This window comes from Nanorana parkeri, unplaced genomic scaffold, assembly GCF_000935625.1.
Source record: "Nanorana parkeri isolate BGI_ZX_2015 unplaced genomic scaffold, ASM93562v1 scaffold357, whole genome shotgun sequence".
NCBI classification, from domain to species: domain Eukaryota; kingdom Metazoa; phylum Chordata; class Amphibia; order Anura; family Dicroglossidae; genus Nanorana; species Nanorana parkeri.
This window is the reverse complement of record NW_017306625.1, coordinates 492,737-515,324: the sequence shown is the minus strand read 5'-3', so window position 1 is coordinate 515,324 and position 22,588 is coordinate 492,737. Positions and strand designations below refer to the sequence as shown.

General features: G+C 40.2%; 1 protein-coding gene across 2 annotated transcripts in view; it reads right to left on the bottom strand.

Moving 5' to 3' along the window:
• The window catches only part of VPS41 (VPS41, HOPS complex subunit), a 236,476-nt gene that overhangs the window by 163,915 nt on the left and 49,973 nt on the right, over window positions 1-22,588 (bottom strand). For both annotated transcript variants that reach the window (XM_018558775.1, XM_018558776.1), the window contains exon 4: window positions 336-413. In XM_018558775.1, the coding sequence (XP_018414277.1) occupies window positions 336-413 (78 nt within the window). The remainder of the gene's footprint in view (window positions 1-335; window positions 414-22,588) is intronic.

The window sequence follows — 22,588 nt, the reverse complement described above, 5'->3', positions numbered from 1 at the left end:
TTACATACCGGTAGTTCATGTTGTAATAAGAAAAAGTTTTGCATTTTTTTTGATCAGCCAGGAATACAATCCTGACAATGTCAGAACTAAAACAGTCGAGCATTTTTTTTATGCAAATGTATGCCCAAGTCACAAGGTTTTTTTTTTGTAAAGTTAAATTCTTTGCTTACAGCTCCCAGCAGCAATAAAGGCAAAACTAGGAACAGGAAAAGCACCTCCAAAAGAGCTCTATAGACTCACAAGATGGTTGGACTTGATGGACTGTCTTTATTCAACCTCAAATACTATGTAACTATGTAACTATATATATACATACAGTCTCATAGAATACTTACAATATCAAACCTCTGGGTCGTGTTTCCTTGGATGTCCAGCAAATAAACCTTCCCATTGTGAGTCCCCATGGCCAGGAACTGAAAAAAAGAGAATACAGGGGGTATTATTTTTATTGTTATTTTAAACTCATCTCCTAAAAGTGGAAAGTATGTAGCTTCAAAATCATCATTAGATGCTGGTGAGTGATATTAACATTATCATCTATAGACACATAATGCCATGTTACTTGTTTAAACATCGACTGCTGGCAAACCATTAGGAATGCAGTGTGAATGCAGGGTTCAAAAAACAAATGTCGAATGATGGCAGTTGTTCAGCCACTAACATTGTAAGCCTGGCATTAGTGAGTTATACAATTCACAACGTCATCTTTAAATATGTTAACGCTAGGAACTCTGTAATCCTTATACAAACTAGACTTTAATGTTGCATAAAATATAGTTACCAATCGAATTTTATGTCCAAAGCATATTGGTGTAAATAACTAATGTGATGGGGGAATGACTATTGTAAAAATTTAAAAAGCAAAGAAGGATGACCTTTTGGTGCTCATCTCAAGATATCAAAGAAAGCCAATTGGACAGACCAATACGAACATAAAGGACTTAAGAGAACACAGATGACAAAAAAAATCTTGTTATCCAATTAAAGGAAAAAAACAGATCAGAGCTACTTTTTGCTGATCCCAGTACAATACATTCTCATCTCAAATGCAATGAACAGTAATTGCTGCTATGCTGCCAATGCAGGTATTACTTTGTGTGAGAGTGTGTGTGTGTGTGTGTGTGTGTGTGTGGGGGGGCGGTATTTGTGTATGTGCATTAGAGTGTGTGTGTGTGTGTGTGTGTGTGTGTGTGTGTGTGTGTGTGTGGTGTATTTCTCTGTGTGCGTATTTCTGTGTGAGCGAATGTGTGAATCTGTTGGGCTCCGGAGGAAGGCCGCGTTCTGGCTGGAGAGGCCCCGGGGGTGACAGGCTGGACATACCAAGCTAAGAGGGGACAGACTTTCTTGTTAATCAGGAAGCCCGGTGGCGAGTCTTTACACGCTGCCCAGCTAACCAGGAAGCCAGGTGGCTTCCTGAATGGGACTTCCGTTACTGGGTAATTGGTATCGGTGAGTACCAAAAAAAATAAAAAATGATCGGTACTTGTACTCAATACCAAAATACCGGTATCGGTGCATCCCTAATAGTAATAGTACCCCAAATTTTGGAAGGTGACACTACACCACAGTGCGGTAGAGCATCTTCTCATGAGATTCAAAGCTGTGTGTCCACTACCATTACGCGTTTCGCCCCGCCTACTCTCCCAGGGCTTTGTCAGAATCTGAGTTTGTATTTACTAAACTCATGTGGTTTCAAACATTCAGTGAAAAATCTAAAACATCAGATGTACATTACAAGGGCGATTTAAGGAAGTCATTATAACAAATAAATAGATATATGTATGGAATCAACAGTATATTTATTTGATTATGAACCAACTAGGTCACACAGGCAACACAAAATGCAGAGTGGTTACTCATTTCCAGATAGAAGTGATTTTTGTATAGCTTGGGTTACAAAGTCCAGTTTAATTTTAAGGTAAAAGGGTTTTTATTAAGTTATGTAAAAAGTTGCAGGGTTTGGGGGGCTCAAGGGGGGCACTCTTTTAATTTTTTATTTTTTTTAAAAAGAGAGCAAGATATACCAGAGCAGTATTCCTTTAGTCTCTGGTGTCACCTAAGTTTTTGAATTTAGGCCTTGGCAAACAACAGTGGAACAAACCCGTCTGTAAATCACCCAATTGGACAAGCTACTATTGAAACAAAACCGAAGTCTGTTTTAATAAATTTTAACCAGTTGTAAAGAAACAAGATGTGTTCCCTAATAATATTCTACTTTTTGACTGTACTTTGTGTGGCCACCTCAAATACATTGGGATTGGTTTACTATGCAGGAACAGAGACTACACTTAGCTAAGTGAATATTCAATATGAAAAGTAAATTTTCATTTAGCTTAGTGTCTACTCAGAATACTGAATCATGAGCAAGGGCAATTAAAATAAATATGATTATTGCTTGTACGTGATTGGGTGACTGAAGTTAACACAACTTCACCTAAGGCTGGCCATACACTGCTCTATTTTTCTTGTTCAACCTGTGGGCTCAACAAGAAAAAGAGAGCAGATTCTTCCATCAACACTACAAGCGTGCCAATCGAGGAATTGCGCTGTTAGCAATGTATTTGTTGTCAGAATACCCGTATAGAGTCGCCGGCTTTTTGGGTGCCGGCTCTGATCGTACAAATATTTTTCCGCCAGCTCTTTCGATCAGCTGAAAGGGTGCATACAGTGGCACACAGTGTGAATTTCGGCATGTTCCCCCAAAACTGGTCGAAAATCAAACAGTGTATGGGAACCCTAATTTACTAGGTTTATGTAAATTCCTAATTAAATCAATACCATTGTACTGTGCCAGTTGTTATACTGGAATATGGAAATCGTATTGTAATGAAAAAAATAATCAACTACAGCACGTGAAGGCATTGTGAGTCCAGTCAATGTGCTATACAACAGTCTGTATGAAAAAAAAAAATCAAAAAAAATCTTTACTTGTAAATTCTTTAAATCCAGAAACACCTATTGCCAATCCTAACAGATTATCTTTAATTCACTGGTTTCAAGCATGGTTCATTGCCATCCATAATGAAATGCTCAATTCTACAAACTGCTAGCAGTGTCTCAAACATATACTGTATAAATAAATGACCTTTAAAAAGAAAGAAAGCACTGCACTTGTACAGTAGAAAGGGATGAGCGTTTTAGTGAAGAAATGTTTTGATACCTATTATATAGAATAATCAGATATAAAACATAATTATAATCATCATATAAAAATAAAATGTGAGCAAGCTGTTCATTATCAATTCATACCATGCATTGGCTTTTTCTCCTGCAAGGTTGCCCTTTTTTTTCCAAGAAGAAAAAAGCAAAGTCCCCCGGGTAAAAAAATCAATAGTTGTTAATAAAACATCAGGTGTGCTGACATAACTAGGTATGACTATTCCAGAGCACAGGCCTGCTTGAATGCACCGGGTGCCATGACGATTATTCATCCACGCCAGACAGCCAGCCTGGTGAAAATATGATGCTCTAAAGCTCAAAGAAGAGGGTAAGTGGGTAAATACAAACATAAAAATAATGCTAATTTGAAGATGTTATTACCAGCATAGGGAAAGATTAAAAAGTTTAAATTAAAAGAGAACCTGTTCAAATATTTTTAAGCATCTTGTGACAAGTAAAATGGCACCGTGCTATCTGTGAAGGGAAAGGATTCTAATTTCAGATTGTCAGCAGGCAAACAAATATACAATATAAAATAAAATGTGTAAACTATGATGTGAAAACTGCAGTTATCCATGACGAGATATCAGTTGTTCCTGGACAATTCTAAATTCAGAATTACCTCTAGATCACCTTACCGAGTCGATATAATCATGCGTAATCATGATGTGTAAGAGGCATTATTCTATGGAAACCAATCAGATCACATTGTCCCATTGCATTTTGCATACCGTTTTATCATTTTAAGTAATCCTGATTTGTTCATTTGGGATCAGAAGCTTAAAGTGAATCTCTGCTAAAACAAAAGCACACTGAAGGATTACCATATCATGAACAAACAGCAACAGCACTTTAAATCAATCACTCATTCAACTCTGTAGCATAAGGCATTGCAGAGAAATTAAAGTGAAACTAAACTCAGGCGGTAAATCTTAAAAAAATGCATTTGAGTTCATTAAAGGAGAACTATGGGGTTAGGGCTTTTCCCCATAGGGTAACTGGAGGACACAAACTAGCGTCCTCCCGTCACCCTAAGCTCAGTATACCACGAGCTACAGCTCGCGCTATACTGAGACGTCGCAGTATACCGTGAGCTACTGCTGGCGGTATACTAAGACGCCGCAGCTGAAGCGGATCCCGACAATTATGTCTGGATCCGCCCAGCTGCGTGAGTGACAGCTGACTCTGCCTATCTAGAGGCAGAGCCAGCTGTACCCGTCCCCTCCCAATCCGCCAGTCAGCGCTGGCGGATCGGAGCGGGGAGGGGGGAATCCAGCCCCTCCCCTGTCACTTCAGAGAGCCATGACAGGATCGAGAGGTGACCGAACGCTGGTATGTGTTCGCTCACCTCCCGATCTACTGAGCCGACCTGTGACAGTCTCATTGTCACAGGTCGGCTAGAACTATGAGGTGAGTGAAAAGTACTCACTTCATAGTTCTCCTTTAACTATTAACAAAAATGTATCTTATTTGTTTATCACTCAGCTGTAGATCCCCAAATCATCTCTGAATTGGTGCTGACACTGCCCTTCCTTCTGCAGGGTGGCCTCTTTTGTTCCCATGGTTCCTATGTGTGTTGGAAAGTTGGAATATACTCCTGTGTATGAAGGAAAAAAAGTTGCACCTACACCTAGTCTTTATCCAAACAAGTAACACTGTAATAAGAACAAACAGTTCCCCACTAACTGTACCTGTATGAGGCTACTGTAAGCTGATTTCTAATTGGCTGATATAAGCCATGGAATATAATTGATGTTTGCATCAAGTTTTTTTTTCTATATTTATTAAAGCTACGCAGTCATCTATAGTGTGCACTGATACCATAGAGAACTTAGGTGCTGGGTCCAAATCCCTGCCAGTTTCTCTCTGAAAAAAGGTTTTATTTTCTTCTTGTGTCTTCATTTACATTTCAAACCAAACAGTGCTAGTGACCCCGGGATGTAGGAGTGCTAGGAAATAAAAGACTGTTTAAACAGTAAAAAATGAAAAATAAAGATGTAACTTAAATGCTGTGTTATGGGTGTCTGCACGCCAACATTCTACACTTTGTAATGTTACAGCAAAAGGTAGGATGCTGAAAAATTTAGTGCGTGTAGCAGAGAGAAGTGCAGCAGGACTTTTTGCCTTTGGCAAAATTCAGTTTACATCTACAAAGTGTAATGCTTTTCCTAGTATTCCATTAACATTGTAGCTATTTATTAAATATAAGATTCCATCTATATTACAAGCTGATGTACTACACGCAAGGATGTACTTAACTAGCATAGGCTGTCCAAACCCCCCCTTAATTAAATTTGGGCATCTAATGCAATAGGTCCATTAAAACAAAAGTCTACAAAGTCTAAAGCTGGCCATACACCTATAGACTTTCTGCAGGTTTTCTATGGTCAGATGGAAAAAGTGCCACAGATTCCTCCATCTACGATAAACTGTGTGAATGGAGGAATCTCCCGCTGGCCCAAGTTTCAGTATCTTGCTTCTCGCCCCTGCTGCCTCTCAAAATACCTGAACAATCTGATTGGATGCAGGCATTGCTCAGGTATTTTGAGAGGCAGCAGGGGCGAGAAGCAAGATACTGAAACTTGGGCCAGCGGGAGATTCCTCCATTCACACAGTTTATCGTAGATGGAGGAATCTGTGGCACTTTTTCCATCTGACCACAGAAAATCTGCAGATAATCTATAGGTGTATGGCCAGCTTTAGAGTTGACTCACTTTAAAAGCCGACACTGTCTGAATAGAAAAGCCCATCCCATGCCAGCATGCTGCAGAGAAGACCTTTGATCTCTGTGTGGAAGCAGCGGTCTCTCGCCAGAGCTCTGGCACATATCCCCTTCTGAGTCACAGCTAAAAGTTTCTGATCAGCATGGAACATGAACTTTGATGATTACAGAGCTATAGCTCTGGCTCAGCAGGGAACATGTCAGACCTCTCAAGTCTATTGGGGGACAAAGAAATTTAGAAATTATTTTACAGTCCGAATACACTGCCGTCTACAATTGGTTGGGACAATGGCAAACAGAAAAATGTTAGAGGACTGCCCCCGTATAACCCCACCACTAACCAGCATGCCTCAGTTTAGTAAGTAAGCAATACATAGGGGCAATAACACAAAAGGGCTGGACCTGTGTCTCAATGGACTCGGTTAGTACAAAAATTTTATTTTCTTTATTGTCCATTAAAGGACACAGGGATTTAGAAATTATATTACAGTCAGGGTGCCCTTAAGCAGTCCAACTGAGGGGTGGGAAACAACCACTGACAGACCCAAAAACCTTAGAGAACTATTGCATGTCACAGGTATCTATTGGGACCAACTTCTGAATTAAAATAGATGAGAAAAACCTCTCCGAAAGCGCAGAGGAATAGCCACAACCAAGGGGAGGACAGTAAATATACCTGATGTGCCAAGAGCTGGATTGGAATTAAGTCTATGATACATTTATTAGATAGTAGAAAGCAGTGACAGAAAGATGAGCTCATTAGTCTGCTGCTTCTCATTAAATGTCCACTTACAGGCTGAGGTTGGTTAAGAAACCTGTAAGTGAAACTGCAACAAAGAAAAATCAGGAATCCAGCCCAGCCAGACAGGACTATGCTAAAGGGAAAAACTCTAGGGCCACAACTAATAATTATTTTCATAATTGATCACCGTATTTGCCGGCGTATAAGACGACCCCCTAATTTTTCAGTTAAAAAATAGGTTTTGGGCTATACTCGCCGTATAAGACTGCCCGCCTTCTGAGGCCACACCATTTAAAAACATCAGATTTGATTTACGGTAAATAATTTTAATTAAAATGGTTTGACTTACTGGTACCTAAAATCCTTCAAAATCCTCATCATGGTCATCCTCTGACATCATAAGTTTATCAATGACATCTTGTGCTACATTTGTAAGAGTCATCATATGGATCTAATTCCGAATCAGATGGTGTGGCTACAGCTTCCCCTTCATCTTGCCACAAGTAGTCATCCTCCATAACATCCAATGAATTTGATAAACCACACTTCTTGAAAGACTTGATTACTGTTTCTGCATCAATATCATTCCAGGCTTTTATGACAAAGTTACACAAAACTGTGGAGCACGCATGTTTCCTCCTTTTGTGAATGACTTTTTGCCGCTAACCATCCACTCATTCCACTGTTCTCGAATGCGATCTTCAAATGGCTTGTTTAGGCACACATCCAGCGGATGTACCAACGACGTCAATCCTGCAGGAATAACTGCCGCATTTGTGTTTATTCTTGCCAGCCTTTGCTTTGTGCTGGTAGTTAGATGAGCCCTGAACATATCCCACACGAGTAGGCTACATTTTTGACAAAGTCCACCTGGTCGCCTACTCCATACATTATCAAGCCATAGCGTTACCCCTTCTTCATCCATCCAGCCTTTTTCATTCACATGTACAAAAAATCCAACAGGGAAGTTGATTTTCGGCATTATTTTTCTTTTAAAAATAACCATTGGTCTTAGTTTGGCGCCATCAGCTGTACATGCTAGTACCCCTGTAAAGCTGGACTTCTCATGTCCTGTTGTTTTAATTAACACTATTTTTGCACCTTTTGAATTGACAGTTTTGTTTCCAACCATATTGAAATTCATAGGAGTTTCATCCATATTTCTGATATTACTTAACGCATAGCCATGTTCCTTGCGCTGTTTTATTACATATCGATGGAAACTACTTACTTTGTCGTCGAGATCTGCAGGTAATTTTTGTGCAATTTTGGTCTTTTGTCTCAGTACCAGATTATTGGCACAGGGACGCGGCGAGAAGAAGTAAGGGGGAGCAGGTGTGGGCGGATAACAGCCGCCCATAGACAGGCCCAATCTCAGAAACAAGTTGCTGGAAGACAGCTCAGGTAAGCCTGCACTTTCCCACACATGGTGCTCTATAATGTATTGCTGGGATTTGTATTCCTCTATAGCCGATGGTACATTGTGCTGTATGTTATACAGCACAATGTACCATCAGCTATAGAGGAATACAAATCCCAGCAATACATTATACACTGTATGTATAATGTATTGCTGGGATTTGTTGTATTCCTATATAGCTGGTGGTATTCTGCAATGCGCTGTATAGAGGACTACAAATCAAGGAATAATACATTATACAGCGCAATGTGGAATACCACCAGATATAGAGGAGTACAACAAATCCCTGCAATAGTACATTATACAGTGGTGCAATGCTGAATACCACTAGCTATAGAGGACTACAACACCCAACAATAGTACATTATACAGCGCAATGCAGAATACCGCCAGCTATAATGTACTATTGCTGGGATTTGTTGTATTTCTCTATAGCTGGTAGTATTCTAAATTGTGCTGTATAATGTACTTTTGCTGGGTTTTGTAGTAGCCAGTGCCATTCTGCATTCATTGCTGTATAATTTTACACTTTTCATTTCACTATATTGCACAATACGCTTTATTTTTTCTTTTTTACTTCCACCGCTCCAAGTCACTGGAGCCATTTTTTAAAATGTATTTTATTTATTATCCGATTAATCAAACTTAATAATCGGCTAACTAATCGATTTTGAAAATAATCGTTAGCTGCAGCTCTACACCAGGATACAGTGCCTTAAATCCTTTGCTGAGATCTGGGTTAAATTTAGCCCATTGAAGTGCAAACATACGTATTTTGTTTCGTGTCACTACATAACCATTTTGACGATGCTCATGCACCATGTCTACTACGAGTTTTTCGAGTTCTGGCCAATGTGGGGTGCCTCTTCTTAATGCACACTTACTGTGCATACTCTTTAATGCATCTTCATTTGCTTTCCAGTCTCTGACCATCTTTTCTGTTACTCCATATTGTCTTGCAGCAGCACAGTTATTATGTTCCTTGGCAACGTTTACAACTTTCAGTTTGAAACTGGATTAATATTTCCTTCTTCTTGCTGGAGCCATTTTGGGGTCTTTTTGGGCCATGGTGGAGTCTTTTTCGGCCATTTTGTTAATACGGTACACCCTATATATCAGCCTTCCCCTGGGTATAGATCAGCCTTGCCCTGGGTATAGATCAGCCTTGCCCTGGGTATAGATCAGCCTTGCCCTGGGTATAGATCAGCCTTGCCCTGGGTATAGATCAGCCTTGCCCTGGGTATAGATCAGCCTTGCCCTGGGTATAGATCAGCCTTCCCCTGGGTATATATCAGCCTTCCCCTGGGTAAATATCAGCCTTGCCCTGGGTATAGATCAGCCTTGCCCTGGGTATAGATCAGCCTTCCCCTGGGTATAGATCAGCGTTCTCCTGGGTATATATCAGCGTTCTCCTGGGTATATATCAGCCTTCCCCTGGGTATATATCAGCCTTCTCCTGGGTATATATCAGCCTTCTCCTGGGTAACTTATATATCAGCCTTCCCCTGTATGAAATGCAATGCCCTTCAAATGTACCGGTATACTGTATAGCTTGTATACCACGCAGTGTAGACCAGGCCGCTGTATGTGCGGTAATACTGTAGCTTCAGGCAATGGAATGCTAGCAAATGGAATGCTAGTTAGTCAAATTCAAATGTACCATATATCAGCCATATATCAGCCTTCCACTGTGGTATACAGTATACAGCCAATCCGAGCAGGCTTTTGTATTTATTAATATAATGCTCGCCGTGATTGGCTCAGCGGGGTATACCGGTATGTAGCTGAAGCCGAAGCTAACGTACAGTATTACCGCGGCCTGCTCTACACATCTCGTTATTCAAGCTATACAGTATACAGCATACTGTATTTCGGAAGGCTGATTTTCGGTACATTTGATTTCTACATTAGCATTTCCGTATTTGCCGGCGCATACCCGGCATATAAGACGACCCCCGATTTTCAGGCGATTTTTTTTAGGTCTAAAACCCCGTCTTATACGCCAGCAAATATGGTAGTTGGATGATTATTTTTTCGATTAATTGCATAATCCGATAAAAAAAAGTTAAACAAATACCATCCTTAATTCAAAATAAAATACACAAATGCAACGTTACAAAGTTTACTTCAGAATAAAACTGCATGCACATTTTTTTGTAAGCACACTGCACTAGAACGCAAGGTATTGTGGTACCGTGCGATCCAGTGCAAGCGATCACGCTGAAATGAATGGCACAGCAACACACCTCCCCTAGCAGAATTTGGCAGGCCTAAACCGAAAATAACTTTTTTTTCCCCTTTTTTACATTTTTTTTTCAATAATTGTATTGTAAGCACATGGTGCTTGAATAGCTTCAGCCAGGGAATGACAGCTGCCAGTGGAAAGATTCTGCAGACGGCAGCTGAATGTAAATACAGCCGGTAGTGGGCTGGAGCAATACAAAGCATGCTATTGGCCATTTCAAACTGCAATGGCAGGCTGGCTATTGCACCTGCCCACTGCTTGCTGTGCCCTCCTCCCAGCATGGAAGAGAGAGCTAGGGGTTCCAACCAACTAATCGATAATCAGAATAGTTGACAACTATTCTCTTTATCAATTATGATCAATTAATTAATTGGTTGCAGCCTTAAAAAACTGTGCAAATCTCAGGACTGGATGGACATGAAATACCTAATTATTTGGTAGGTAAAACAACTCATATCTGTTTATGTCATATGTGCATTTAGCTGTTCATCTTTAACCCTTTTACTGAAAATCTATATTTTTAGTAACAAATTCATTCAAATGAATTTTAGAGCACACAAACAGAATAGAATAGTCAATATAAGATTAGGTTGTGCCAATTAAATAGATATCAAATATGTCGAGCATCAAAAAATACAGTACCCATAATTGTACATGGCCAATGCTTTAAAAGCCTTTACAGATCATAGAAGTATCATTAACAGTGAATGATGGCCCTAGAATTAAGAAGAAGCTGACTGAGCATGATCAGTGCTTTATCAGCTTTAACAGAGTAAAGGTGCCCATATACCTTACGATTATCGTATGCGATCGACTTTTTGTACGACAATCGTAACGTGTGAATAGAGTGCCCGACCGATAGTACTGTACAATCATACGACTTTTGACGGTCAAGCATGTTTGAAAACTTTGGTCGATCGTAGGATGTTCGCATGGTTGGTGGCGTTTCCGTCCGTCAAAAGTCGTACGATTAACACTGTGCATGCGCAAACGAAAATAATTGCTGTCAATTACCGCAAGTCGGCCAGGTGTTTTTTTTTTTAACTACCACTGATTGAACCTTTCGATGATCGGGGCAGGATGGGGCCGTCGTACGAAAATCGTACGACGGTCCGATCATCGGACGAAAAGTTTTGTCCGATATTCGTAAGGTGTATGGGCACCTTAAGAGACCCCTAATCTCTCCTTAAAGAGAACCTGTCACCTATAATCTGCTATGACATGGGGGCTATTAGCCCCACAGCAGCTGAATGGTTTGCTACCATACCTTGTTCTAGACCTTAAAGCAGTAATATGGGGGAGAGGCTTATAGCCTTATATTAGCTTCAACCCAGTGTTTGGTCACAATGTACACAAAGGTATTGGAGGGGGCTTTATTAGGAAAAAAGGTTAGAAGGGGAGTGCATGGAAGGTAAGCATGTGCTACTTATCCTTTCTGCTCTAAAGTAAACCTGTTACTTTGCACTAAATGCGGGATCATTTTAAGAACTTGGTCGGAAATTTCCACACCAAAGCCTACCCAAAACTACCTAGAGTTGGCTTTAAATGAAATATAGAATACATACAGTATATTACCGTAAAATGTTTTAGCCAGGTAATATAACTACTGCAAAGGAAACTTGGAAATTGCCCTACCTGGCTACATGAAGGACATCTGTGCACTCTATTTTATACCTTGCTAAATGGAGGATCAACGTAGAGAAAACTTTGCCCATCAACAAAGCCACATCTCTACTTCTGAAGTTACAAGACCTTCATACTTTTAAGGAAAAAAACTTTCACAGAGTGCATTAAACGTAACAAACAAGAATCACGCACTTACCACAAGAAACAATCTTTTCTACAGACAACCTCAATGGCATTAACAGACCGCCTCATATACCAAACCTTCCATGTCAAATCACAAAGAGTATTTTTAAGTTACAAGACATATTTTTAAGATATGAACATCCTTTTATTCGAACAGAAACAAACAAATGGCTGCTTTGAAAGCAAAGTCTTTCTATCAGTCAAGAAAACATAAACTGTTCATTTCAAGGTGACTAAGTGTCCTGGAAGACAGCCGATATCACACGAAAAAAAGAAAGTCCAAAAACAAGTGGAAAAGACAGGGCAAAAAAATAAAATTAATTTCAAAGTAGAAATAGCTAAGGGACAAAGAATGGGAAAAGTAGGTAGAGTAACTGAGAAAGTTTTGAGCTATTTATTTTTAGAGAGTGGAGATTTAGGATCTCTTTCTCATTCAGTGAAAGGCATTTTATCTCCCTTACTCTCCACCCAATAAAACATAACAGTAAGTAGAGCGGTACTGTAACATTCTTCCTTCTTGTCTATTAAAGGAAATTCATCAAATCTTTAAGACATGCTCAGATGAAGCCCTCTAGCTTTCTCTGATTTTACTTCTTGCACTATACATTTAAAGTACTAGAGTGATTTTATATTTTCTATGTTTTATATTTTTCCTGTGGAAAATGGGATTGTATGTAAAATCCTTTTCTTGTACTGCATTAAGGGACACAGGACTTTTAGACACGGTTGGGTTATACTGTCATCTAGAGGAGGATTGGAGACTGGGAAACAAAAATAAAAATTATAGGCAAAGGCCAGCCCCAGGATAGCCTTTCTGTACCCAGCATGCTTCAGTTTGTTGCAGACAGTACCAAGAGCATAAACATAGACACAGAGGTATGAGATCTGCGTCCCTCTATGTATTACAAGAATAGGATTTTACACCAAGCACAAAAATCCTATTATCTTTCTTGTCCATTGAGGAACAGGAAATCAAATACTGTTGGGCCATCCAAAAGCAGTCCAAGGGGTGGGCAATAAAGTAACAACGGTACTGCAACTGAATCTGAACCAGGCGAGGTTCAAAGAGAATAAAACTTATGCTTGAAAAATAAATAGAAAGGTCACCACCAGAGGCTATGACTCCACACAGAAGGTAACAATGAACAGCAAGGTGATCAACCAAAACAGGTGAAAACATGTATTCCCTTAAAGGGAAGAAAAGACCCACATCCTGAATGGTTCAACCAAAAATTAGGGAGACTCCTTTAGAAGGGACCTAGGACAAAACAGGTTCAAGCAACACCAGTCGGTCTGATGGGAACGCCCGAAGCCTTAACACCTTTAACCCCCTAAGATCAAAGTGATGTAACTCCATATGTAAGGAAAGTTGTCAGCGTACATTTTCCTTCCTTCTGGAGAGTGGCTATTTGTGTCTCCCATGGTCCCTGTGTGTGTTGTAAAGTAGCCACCACTCCCAGCTCCCTCCCGTGATGGACTACAATCTCAAAACAAATTAGTAAACTAAAATGTGAGATTGTAGACGATTATGGAAGCGAACTTGGAGTGATAGCTACTTTACAACACACACAGGAACCATGGGGAACAAAAGTGACACTCTCCAGAAGCAAGGAGAGTGTCAGCACAAATTCAGAAATTATTTGAGAATCTAAAGCCGAGTGATACACAATCTTCATTTTTGTTAATAGTTAGGGTACTTGAATGCATTTTTAAGATTCAACTCCTGGGTTTAGCATCACTTTAAAGTTGCTAAAAATTAGGGATGCACAGATACCAGTTCAGACACCAGTTCAGATACTTGGCATTTTCACAAGAACTACCAGGGTTGCAGCTGTGACTGGGCCCTGGCGCTCCACCACTGTCCTGAAAACATTAGTCCTTTTGCAGCACTTACTGCAATTACTTTTGCACGATATTCTAATTATTCGAGTTTCACCTGTATTAGTTTCACCTTTTAAGTTGCATTAGTGAAATAAATGAACTTTGCACAATATTCTAATTATTCGAGTTTCACCTGTATATATAGATACATAGATACAGTAGATATACATCTATATATATATATCTATATATATCTCTCTATCTATCTATCTATCTATCTAGATAGATAGATAGATAGATAGATAGATAGATATATATATATATATAGATATATATATACAAATTATACATTAAAACTGGAATGCAAAAATCCCTGTAGCCCTGTAGCCAATGCTCCTTAAAAATGACAGCTCCCTCCTAAGTTTTGAGTTGTTCTCTAGTCTAGTAGCTGAAAAAGTATCTGTACTTGTACTAAGTATGGTACTTCATATCTGTGCATCCCTAAAAAAAAAATTGATTTTTTATTACATATACAATATTCATATGCAGATGCAGCCGCATCAAGCTTTAAAAACTGGAAAAGGTATGGGCTGGTGCTCAAGTTGCCACCTTATATACCTAGAAGGCAGAAGCATGGTGATGGCAGGAAGTACTGATTGCTCTAGTGGAATGAGCAATGATTGGAAAAAGAGGGAATGTGTGCCCAATGGCAAAGGCTTAAAGTGTATTTCCACTTTTGAAGTAACATTTGAGAAAACCTCACTATATGCTTGTTATGTGTTCCTATTAACAAAGCATACCTATTTGTTTTTAATAAAATGTTTCTTACCTTCTACATGTGTCTGCACAGCATGTCTTTGCAAGCTTCTCTTTCAATTTCCAATGACTGTGCCACTCATTAACATACAATGATTATGAATATTTAACCCTATGTTAGTAAAGACAGTGTTTAAATCTAGTATACAACTGATGATGAAATCTGCCAATGCAGTACAGACGGGGTTAATTATAACATTAACCTGCCCAACTACCCGTGCAGAGTAGGAAATAAGTGGACAGATTGGGGTAGGGAGTTTCAGAGGATGGGATAGGCTAGGCTCTGGGGAAATCCTGGAGGCAAGCATGAGAGAAGGTGACAAGGGAGCTGGAGGGCAGAACGTCTTGAGAGGAGCGAAGAGGAGCAGAGAGGATGGTTAGGGTGATATTTTCAATGCATATTCAAAACATAGCCACCATGAGGTCCAGGACCTATATACAGTAACGTAGGGCTTACAACTGAAGAATCAACAGCATGTTGCTATGGTCCTGTAATTTCTGAAGCTTGCCTGGTGGAAAGAACGCCTTCACCATACTCACATCCAGAATGAGTCTCAAGTATTCCAGGCAAGCACAAACAAGTCATTTCTCAAATTTCTCAAAATTTCTTTCAAATTTCTCTAACACGTTATCAGGAGGTTGGATTCCAGCTCCTGGTGAGGAGGGGCCCAATAAAGAAAGTTATTGAGGTATCTCACTACTGAGATGCCCTTAAGTGGCAGATGGCCAATACAGGAGCCATAATCTTTGTGAACACTCATTGGGTGGAAGCCAGCTCAAATGGAAGTGCCACAAACAGGTTATTATTCTCCCCTACCGCAAAACGTAAGAAACTCTGGAAGATGGAGATATGAAGGTATGTGTCCGTGATAATGATCGATGCCAAAAGGTCACACTGATGAAAAGATACAATAGCCCACCATATGGACTCCATGTAGAACTTCTGGACATTCACAAAGGTGTTGAGAGTTTTCAGGTCCAGAATGGAACTCCTTCTTGAGAACCATAGAGGACTTGTTTAAAACTAAAAATCTGTTTCCAGGAAACACAGGTACAATGGATTCGAGCATCAGGGAGAATGAGGGAGTACCCGAAGATGCTGCTGGATATTTTAACAAGGAATCTAAAGTGATTACATATCCAGCAGAGTGGACCCTCTTGACACTGTCAAACTTTAAGTGACTTGCACATGCAAAAATGAGTTCCCATTTATGGAAGGAAAAACTGCAAATTACTTGTTTTTCTAGCAAAAGCAGACACACCCTTCATATTTCTTGACTGAGGACAAATCAAAATGAGCTCATCTATCTGCACAAGAAAATGAATAAACAATGTGAACAACTAGAACAACTAGAATCCCATATACTGCACATGGCCTAGCCTGTTTTCTAGACAGCTCCTAAAATTGGTTCAGGCTCATCACAATTCCCTAGATGCACCTTTTATAGAGTAATACATTGAAACAGTACATACGTCTTCACTGTGAAAAAAAAAAACAGGTCCTGATGGCCTAACCATAGAGTGGTAAACACAATTTAGATGTTATTATTCCTAACCTAATAAAGGTCTACCAACAAGCTTTTACCCAAAGTTCACTAACGGAATCCATGAGGGGAGCATTAATAATTGTTCTCCCTAATCTTGGCAAGGATGTGGAATCGTGCAACTCGTACCATCCCATATCTTTGCTCAGTTAGCCAAACTACTGTCCCAACAGCTCGCTAAGGTTATTTTAAATAATAAAGACTCCAATCAAATGGACTATATGCCCAGCAAACACACCTTTACAAACATCAGAAGGTTACAGCTTAATATGCAAGTAGCACAGATGTCCAGTGAACCTATATAGCAATCCTTTATCTAAAGGTGGCCATACACTTTACAACCATCGCAAGACCTTAGTCTTGCGATGGTTGTAAAGTAATTTAAAAAACGTACGATCTGCCCATCTTGGACAGGCAGATCGTACTTGCGATCATCGCAAGCCCGCCCCCCTGAGGGGCAGGCTTCCGATGACCGCAATGCTAAACGGGCAGTGTGCGCGTGCGCACACCGGCCCGTTCGGCATTTGTCTCCCGAGCATCATTCAAGCCAGCTGAAAATCGTAAGATTTTCGGCTGGTTTTCTAGCATGCTCCTTAGATAAAAGACGTGCAACCGTACAGTAGAAACGGTTGCATGTCTTCATTCACACTGCACGATTCTCGTACGATCGCGGGATTTCCTGCTATTCTCGTACGAGAATCGTGCAGTGTATGGGCACCTTTAGGTGCAAACAAACAACCATACCTCCTCCTTTATCCAACTCCAACAGGGAACAAAGCAGGGATACCTTCTATCCCCATTTAAATTTTCACTGACAAACATATTTAGGGATAGTAACCCAGTACCCGTTACATAATTATGTTAAATTGAACCTGATCCCCATAGGTCAAACTATTAACACCAAACTTAAGGTGTGCCAATCCCTCCCATTAAATTTAGTGGGGCGCACAAACCTAGTTTAAATGATCTATCTCCCAAAGTCCTTATATGTCCTACACTCATCCCCAGTGTATATGATCAACAAACAATTCTCATCTCTTACATACTTTGATAATTTTGTTTATCTGGAATGGGAGGATGGGAAGATGCGACACATTAACAGACTCAGTCTGCAAGCACACAAAGATATGGGAGGCCTATTGGTACCAAAACTCAGTCTTTATTACTGGGCAGCTCAACTTATTTACGTGAATGACAATAACACCATGGAAGCTGTACTAGAAGTATCACTAAAGGGATCTTATGAAGGGTTAAAATATCAACTATGCAGACTTTCCCATTATAACTGTAACAAAAACACTCATCTTGAGGTATGGCATAAATACAATACCTTAAAGGAGATCTATGAGGTGAGTGATTTCCACTCATCCTCATAGTTACAGCTGACCTGTGACAAAGAAGCTGTCCCAGGTCGGCTCTATCGATCGGGAAGTGAGCAGAAACATGCACAGATCCGCTCACTTCCCAATCGTCCCCCTGCAGTGAGCGGTGACTGTCCCCACAGGGATTCCCTCCTCTCCGATCCTCCAGCACTGAGTGGAGGAACGAACAGGGGAATGCGCGGGCACAGCTAGCTATGCCTCTAGATAGGCAGAGCCAGCTGTCACTCACACAGCTGGATGGATCTCAACAGTAATGTCAGGATAGGTCCCGGTTGCGGCGCTCACAGTATATCGCGGGCAATAGTCTGCAATATACTGAGCTTTGGGTCACAGGAGGATGCTAGTATATGTCCTCCTGTGACCCTAAAGAGAACACTTACCACATAGTTCTCTTTTAAGTAAGGATACTGAAACCAATTTCACCCAAAACATCTTTATAGTTCAACCCTCCTTTTTAAACTTTTCACGATTATGCAGATGCATTATGGTGGTCATAACAAAAGGTTTAAATAGGTTCAATACAAAATACAATATAGAATAAAAAAACCATGTGATGGACATACACCCCAAAAAGCTAAAACTCTTGTTTCATGCCAGAAATATTAATTTTCTAAAACTACTCTGCACTGGATTTAAAAACATTTGTCACTATGTTCACTAATTCCCAAAATTAAACAACTTTATATTTGCAGGACCTGTCCAAATGCGTTTAACAAAATTTGGAGGCCATTGTTGTCGTCAGCTCTCAACTTGGTACAAGTTTTGTTCCAGAAGTGTTCTATTCTGTACCACATTTTGCTATATGTACAATATTGTAATCCAATCTCTTTTATATATAAAGAAGAATTCTGGGATGCAAAGGGGAGGAGGGCAAAAAAAGATTTAAAAAGTTCTATTGGTGAAAAAAAGTCTTGATCCCAGGAGCTGGGTGGGGAACGTCTTTCCTCTTTGGATGCTAGTACAAAAAAATGACCATTCTGACAGCAAAAGGCTTATGCCACTAGATACTGCTGCTTGCTAAGGTTGTTTTTTATGCAGCTAGTGTCCTGCAAATGGTGGCATAAACCCAAACATCTAATGGATATGAGCTGTGTTCCTCAATGAACATTACAGAAAGCCAGTATTATAGAGCACACCAATCCATTGGTCAAATCACGAACACTGGAGTTAGACTTCATACATTGTGAAAATATTATATGGATAAATCCCAAGCAACCTTCATTGGAAAAAACTTATTAGAATTTAGAAACATTTGCAAAATATGTAATATGACAGATCTCTAATGGCAGTGGTAAGGCTACAGGCAAACACTTTTTTACAAGATATCAGACACAAGGTGGACTCTGTCCACCGTACCGACCATTTTGTACGCGAGTCAAAAAGAGACATCAAGGACCGGAAATACTATTGTAAATATAATCAGGCAGCTGTATAATATATATTGTTATTGTTAAACATAATGAAATGTGTTATTATTTGCACAATGGTGTGCTCTGGAACCAAGTCGTAAATATAACTATGCAGTTAATTTTAAGAATATTCCACAAGCAAGCCCTACAAGTGTACATTAAATTAGACTTGCACTACTATAAAATAGCCTTATGATCAAATCTTAGATGTGTACCAATCATCAGTAAAATTGATGAAGCTGTTATTTTGATTGCACTTTGGCAATGCTGTTGCTTTCGCTGCAAAGGTATAATTCTGCTAAAAGGGACCTTTCTGGTAATAAGACACCTGTATGCAGTACCGTACTCACTTTACTGTGGGTAAAGAGCCAAACACTTCAGTATGGCACCTATCTTGCTTACCAAGACATCCCTGAAAAAAGCAGCTCATCGCCCTCATTGAGCTGTCCCTATTCTTCATACGCAATGAGTGGTTACAGCATGTAGGATTAGGTGGCTGACACCAATTATGCCATTTTCAAAAGAAGCAGCCACAAATGTGCATTTCAAATAATGCAAATCTTCACAATTGCTATAGCACAAACATTTTGATTACTTATAGTCTCTCTGTGAAACAGCAGAAGTATCAAGTTTTGTAAGGCCCCAACAGAGGTTGTCCAATATTTTACTTGACCTTAGGGTAATAACAAATACTCTGTTGTGCTCTCAGGATTATTACAAAAAAAAAAAAAAAGAAGCCTTTTTAATTGTTTTACTGTAGTTCTTTTTTCCTTCATTAGCTTAGATCACTCTTTCTCATCAAGTGTTCCATAGAAGGCTAGGTTTCCTCCAGAGGTTGCTAAGGGTTCTGTGAGCAATGTCGGATTGCTTTCTACCATAAATATGTATAAATATTCAGAAAGACTGGCGTGGAGAGTGTGCCATCTCTGAAGTCAAGCAGGAGAGAGGTCAGCATCCAAGGGGTGGGACAGGGATATTCTCAAAAGTTAACGAGATTCTAAAATTACATTGTGTTCGCTTATAAGTGTATAATGTTCATGCAGCAAAACTCAAATATCATACAGAACATTCAATGTAGTTTTGAAACCTAGGGATTTATGGGGGAAGGTGTGATTTTCTAATTTCATTAGTTCAAGCTCAGCCACAGCACCACCTTTATCAGTCAAAGCAGCTCCACGCTATCAGTTGCAGCACCACCCCCACTACCAGTCAGTCGTAGTATCGCTCTCCATTTACAGTGCCCCCCATCTGTCAGAGTGCCCCTATCTAGCCATCAGTCACCCTGTGTCACAGCTCCCTCCTGTAGCATCTGTTACCTTCCAACATCAATCACAGCAGCCCCCTCTTCCAATCAGTTACAGCTGCCCCTGCTCTGAATCACAATGCTCCCCTCATTAGTGAAATATTACACTAGCACTTCCTATTAGTTACACATCCCAGTGTACCCCTCCAGCCTCCACACAGTGCACCCATTTTTGTTACTTACATACTCCACCAGTCCACCTGAAGTACACTGCGCTGCTACCCTACACTAGTGCCTTTCTCTACTAATGGTGGGTAAAAGGCAGAGTTATTGAGTCGGCTACAGCCCTATTGGCTTAAGAAGTCCTCCACTTGACTAAAGCTCCACTGTCAGTGGAATTCTGGGCACTGATGTTTCACCGTTCACTGTAGCCAGTGCTAAGATGCATCCAACACATGTGTACCCTGGTGTCCACGTGTTGGGCAGCAGAGGGCTAGGGGTCACTACAACTTGTATTACTTCCAGTTCTTGATACTGCCTTATTATTTAATAAGTAGCAGTGGTAAATTATATTCTGCTATTTCCAGAGGGGAATACAGTAGTTTTAATTCCACCCACAAATAATATGTTTTGAATCTAATATATTTTTAATCAAAACAATGCCCAAAATAACAACAATAGTGACATTTTGTTCTAGTTACATAAAAACAGTAGTCAGTCAGACTGCAGCTCTTGTGCAAAGGTACCACTAGACTTTCATCACTGTTCCTTCAATATCCATGGGAAAAACTGTCAACAAGCTTCGGCTATAAATGTAGCCATATAGTGATTTAAAAAAAAAAATTTGTTCAGTTTCAAAATTTAAAATTGTTTTTCAATCATTTAGAAAAAAACAAAATGTTGTTATCACCTATGCATCGTAATCATTTCTTGTCTGTCAAGTGCAGACAACAGGGGCCCTTAAAATACTGATCTCTGTAGCCCATTATCTGGATGTGCAATTTGTTAAAGCGTTTTGTATGGGTCAAACCTGAAAGTGATACAAAGTCTGGCAAAGGAAGATGATGACAGCACTCTATTAATAAAGGTTTCAATGATATAGCCAATGGAAAATGGATTCTGTGGGCTCAGATTGAAGGTTTCCAAGAACAGACTCCATAATCCAAAAAATTGCTGGTGAGCTTCAGCATTCTGCAATTCACAGGCTTTTCAGTTTCTGATGAAATAAAAAGAATAGAGATGGAAAATGCTTTACTTAAATATCAGCTGTTACAAAAAGAAAAAAGAAAAGAAGAGTACTATAGTTAAACACTAGCTGCGTTTTCAGTGTCCATACAGCTAAAACTCTCAACTTTCTGCAGGATCTAAAGTTTATTATTAGAATAATAAGGGTTTAAGTATTTTCCTTTATAGCCATTGCTGAAAAATGTGTCCAGTTCAGAAAATACTGAAGGTTCTACAACAATAAATGCAACTGCTAACAAAAGAAAGTCTCTAATGTCCTCACAACCTATTATGTAGGCTGACTCCAAAACATGTCTCAATTAAACAGGTCTCAATTAAACAGGAACTGTATTAAATCAAGATAGATGGTCCCGGGAACAGGGCAACCCCCATGTGCGGGTCATTCCTCAGGACTCCCACTCCCATACCTGGTTGGCAGCTACTGGACTGGAGGACCTTTGGAGGTATCTACATCCTCTAGACAGAGGGTACACTCACTTCTCTCATGCACACAATGCTTTATCACGTATAGATATGTTTTTTTGTACTCCTTCTTTGTTACCTAACTTGGTATCTACTCACATTGATGACGTTGTTATCTTAGATCAGGGGTGGCAAACACAAGGCCCACGGGCCGAATCCGGCCCGCCGGACATTGTAATGTGGCCCGCACAGCAGCCACCTCATTTTGCCAGGTTGGGATTTCAGCAAGTGAGCGGCGCGGCCAGTCTGAGCAGGCATTACATATTCCCCTTACTGTGCCGCTCCGTCTCCGCCTCCGCCCTGTCTCCGCCTCCACCGCCGCCTCCTCTCTTTCTGCAGCCATGACGGCTTACAATGCCGCTCTGGTGCCCGCCTCCACCTCGCCCCCGCCTCCCCAGTCCTTCCAGCCAGCGATGCCGGCTTTTTTGCATGCCACTGAATGTTCATAGTGGCAGAGATTGCTGGCAGTTTTTTGGGCAGTTTTTTTCCCCCATCCAGCGGGCTGTGTTCTGTGCCTCTTCTTAATAAACTGTGTGCTGCTATTTTAAAGTTTATCGTAAAAAAAAAAA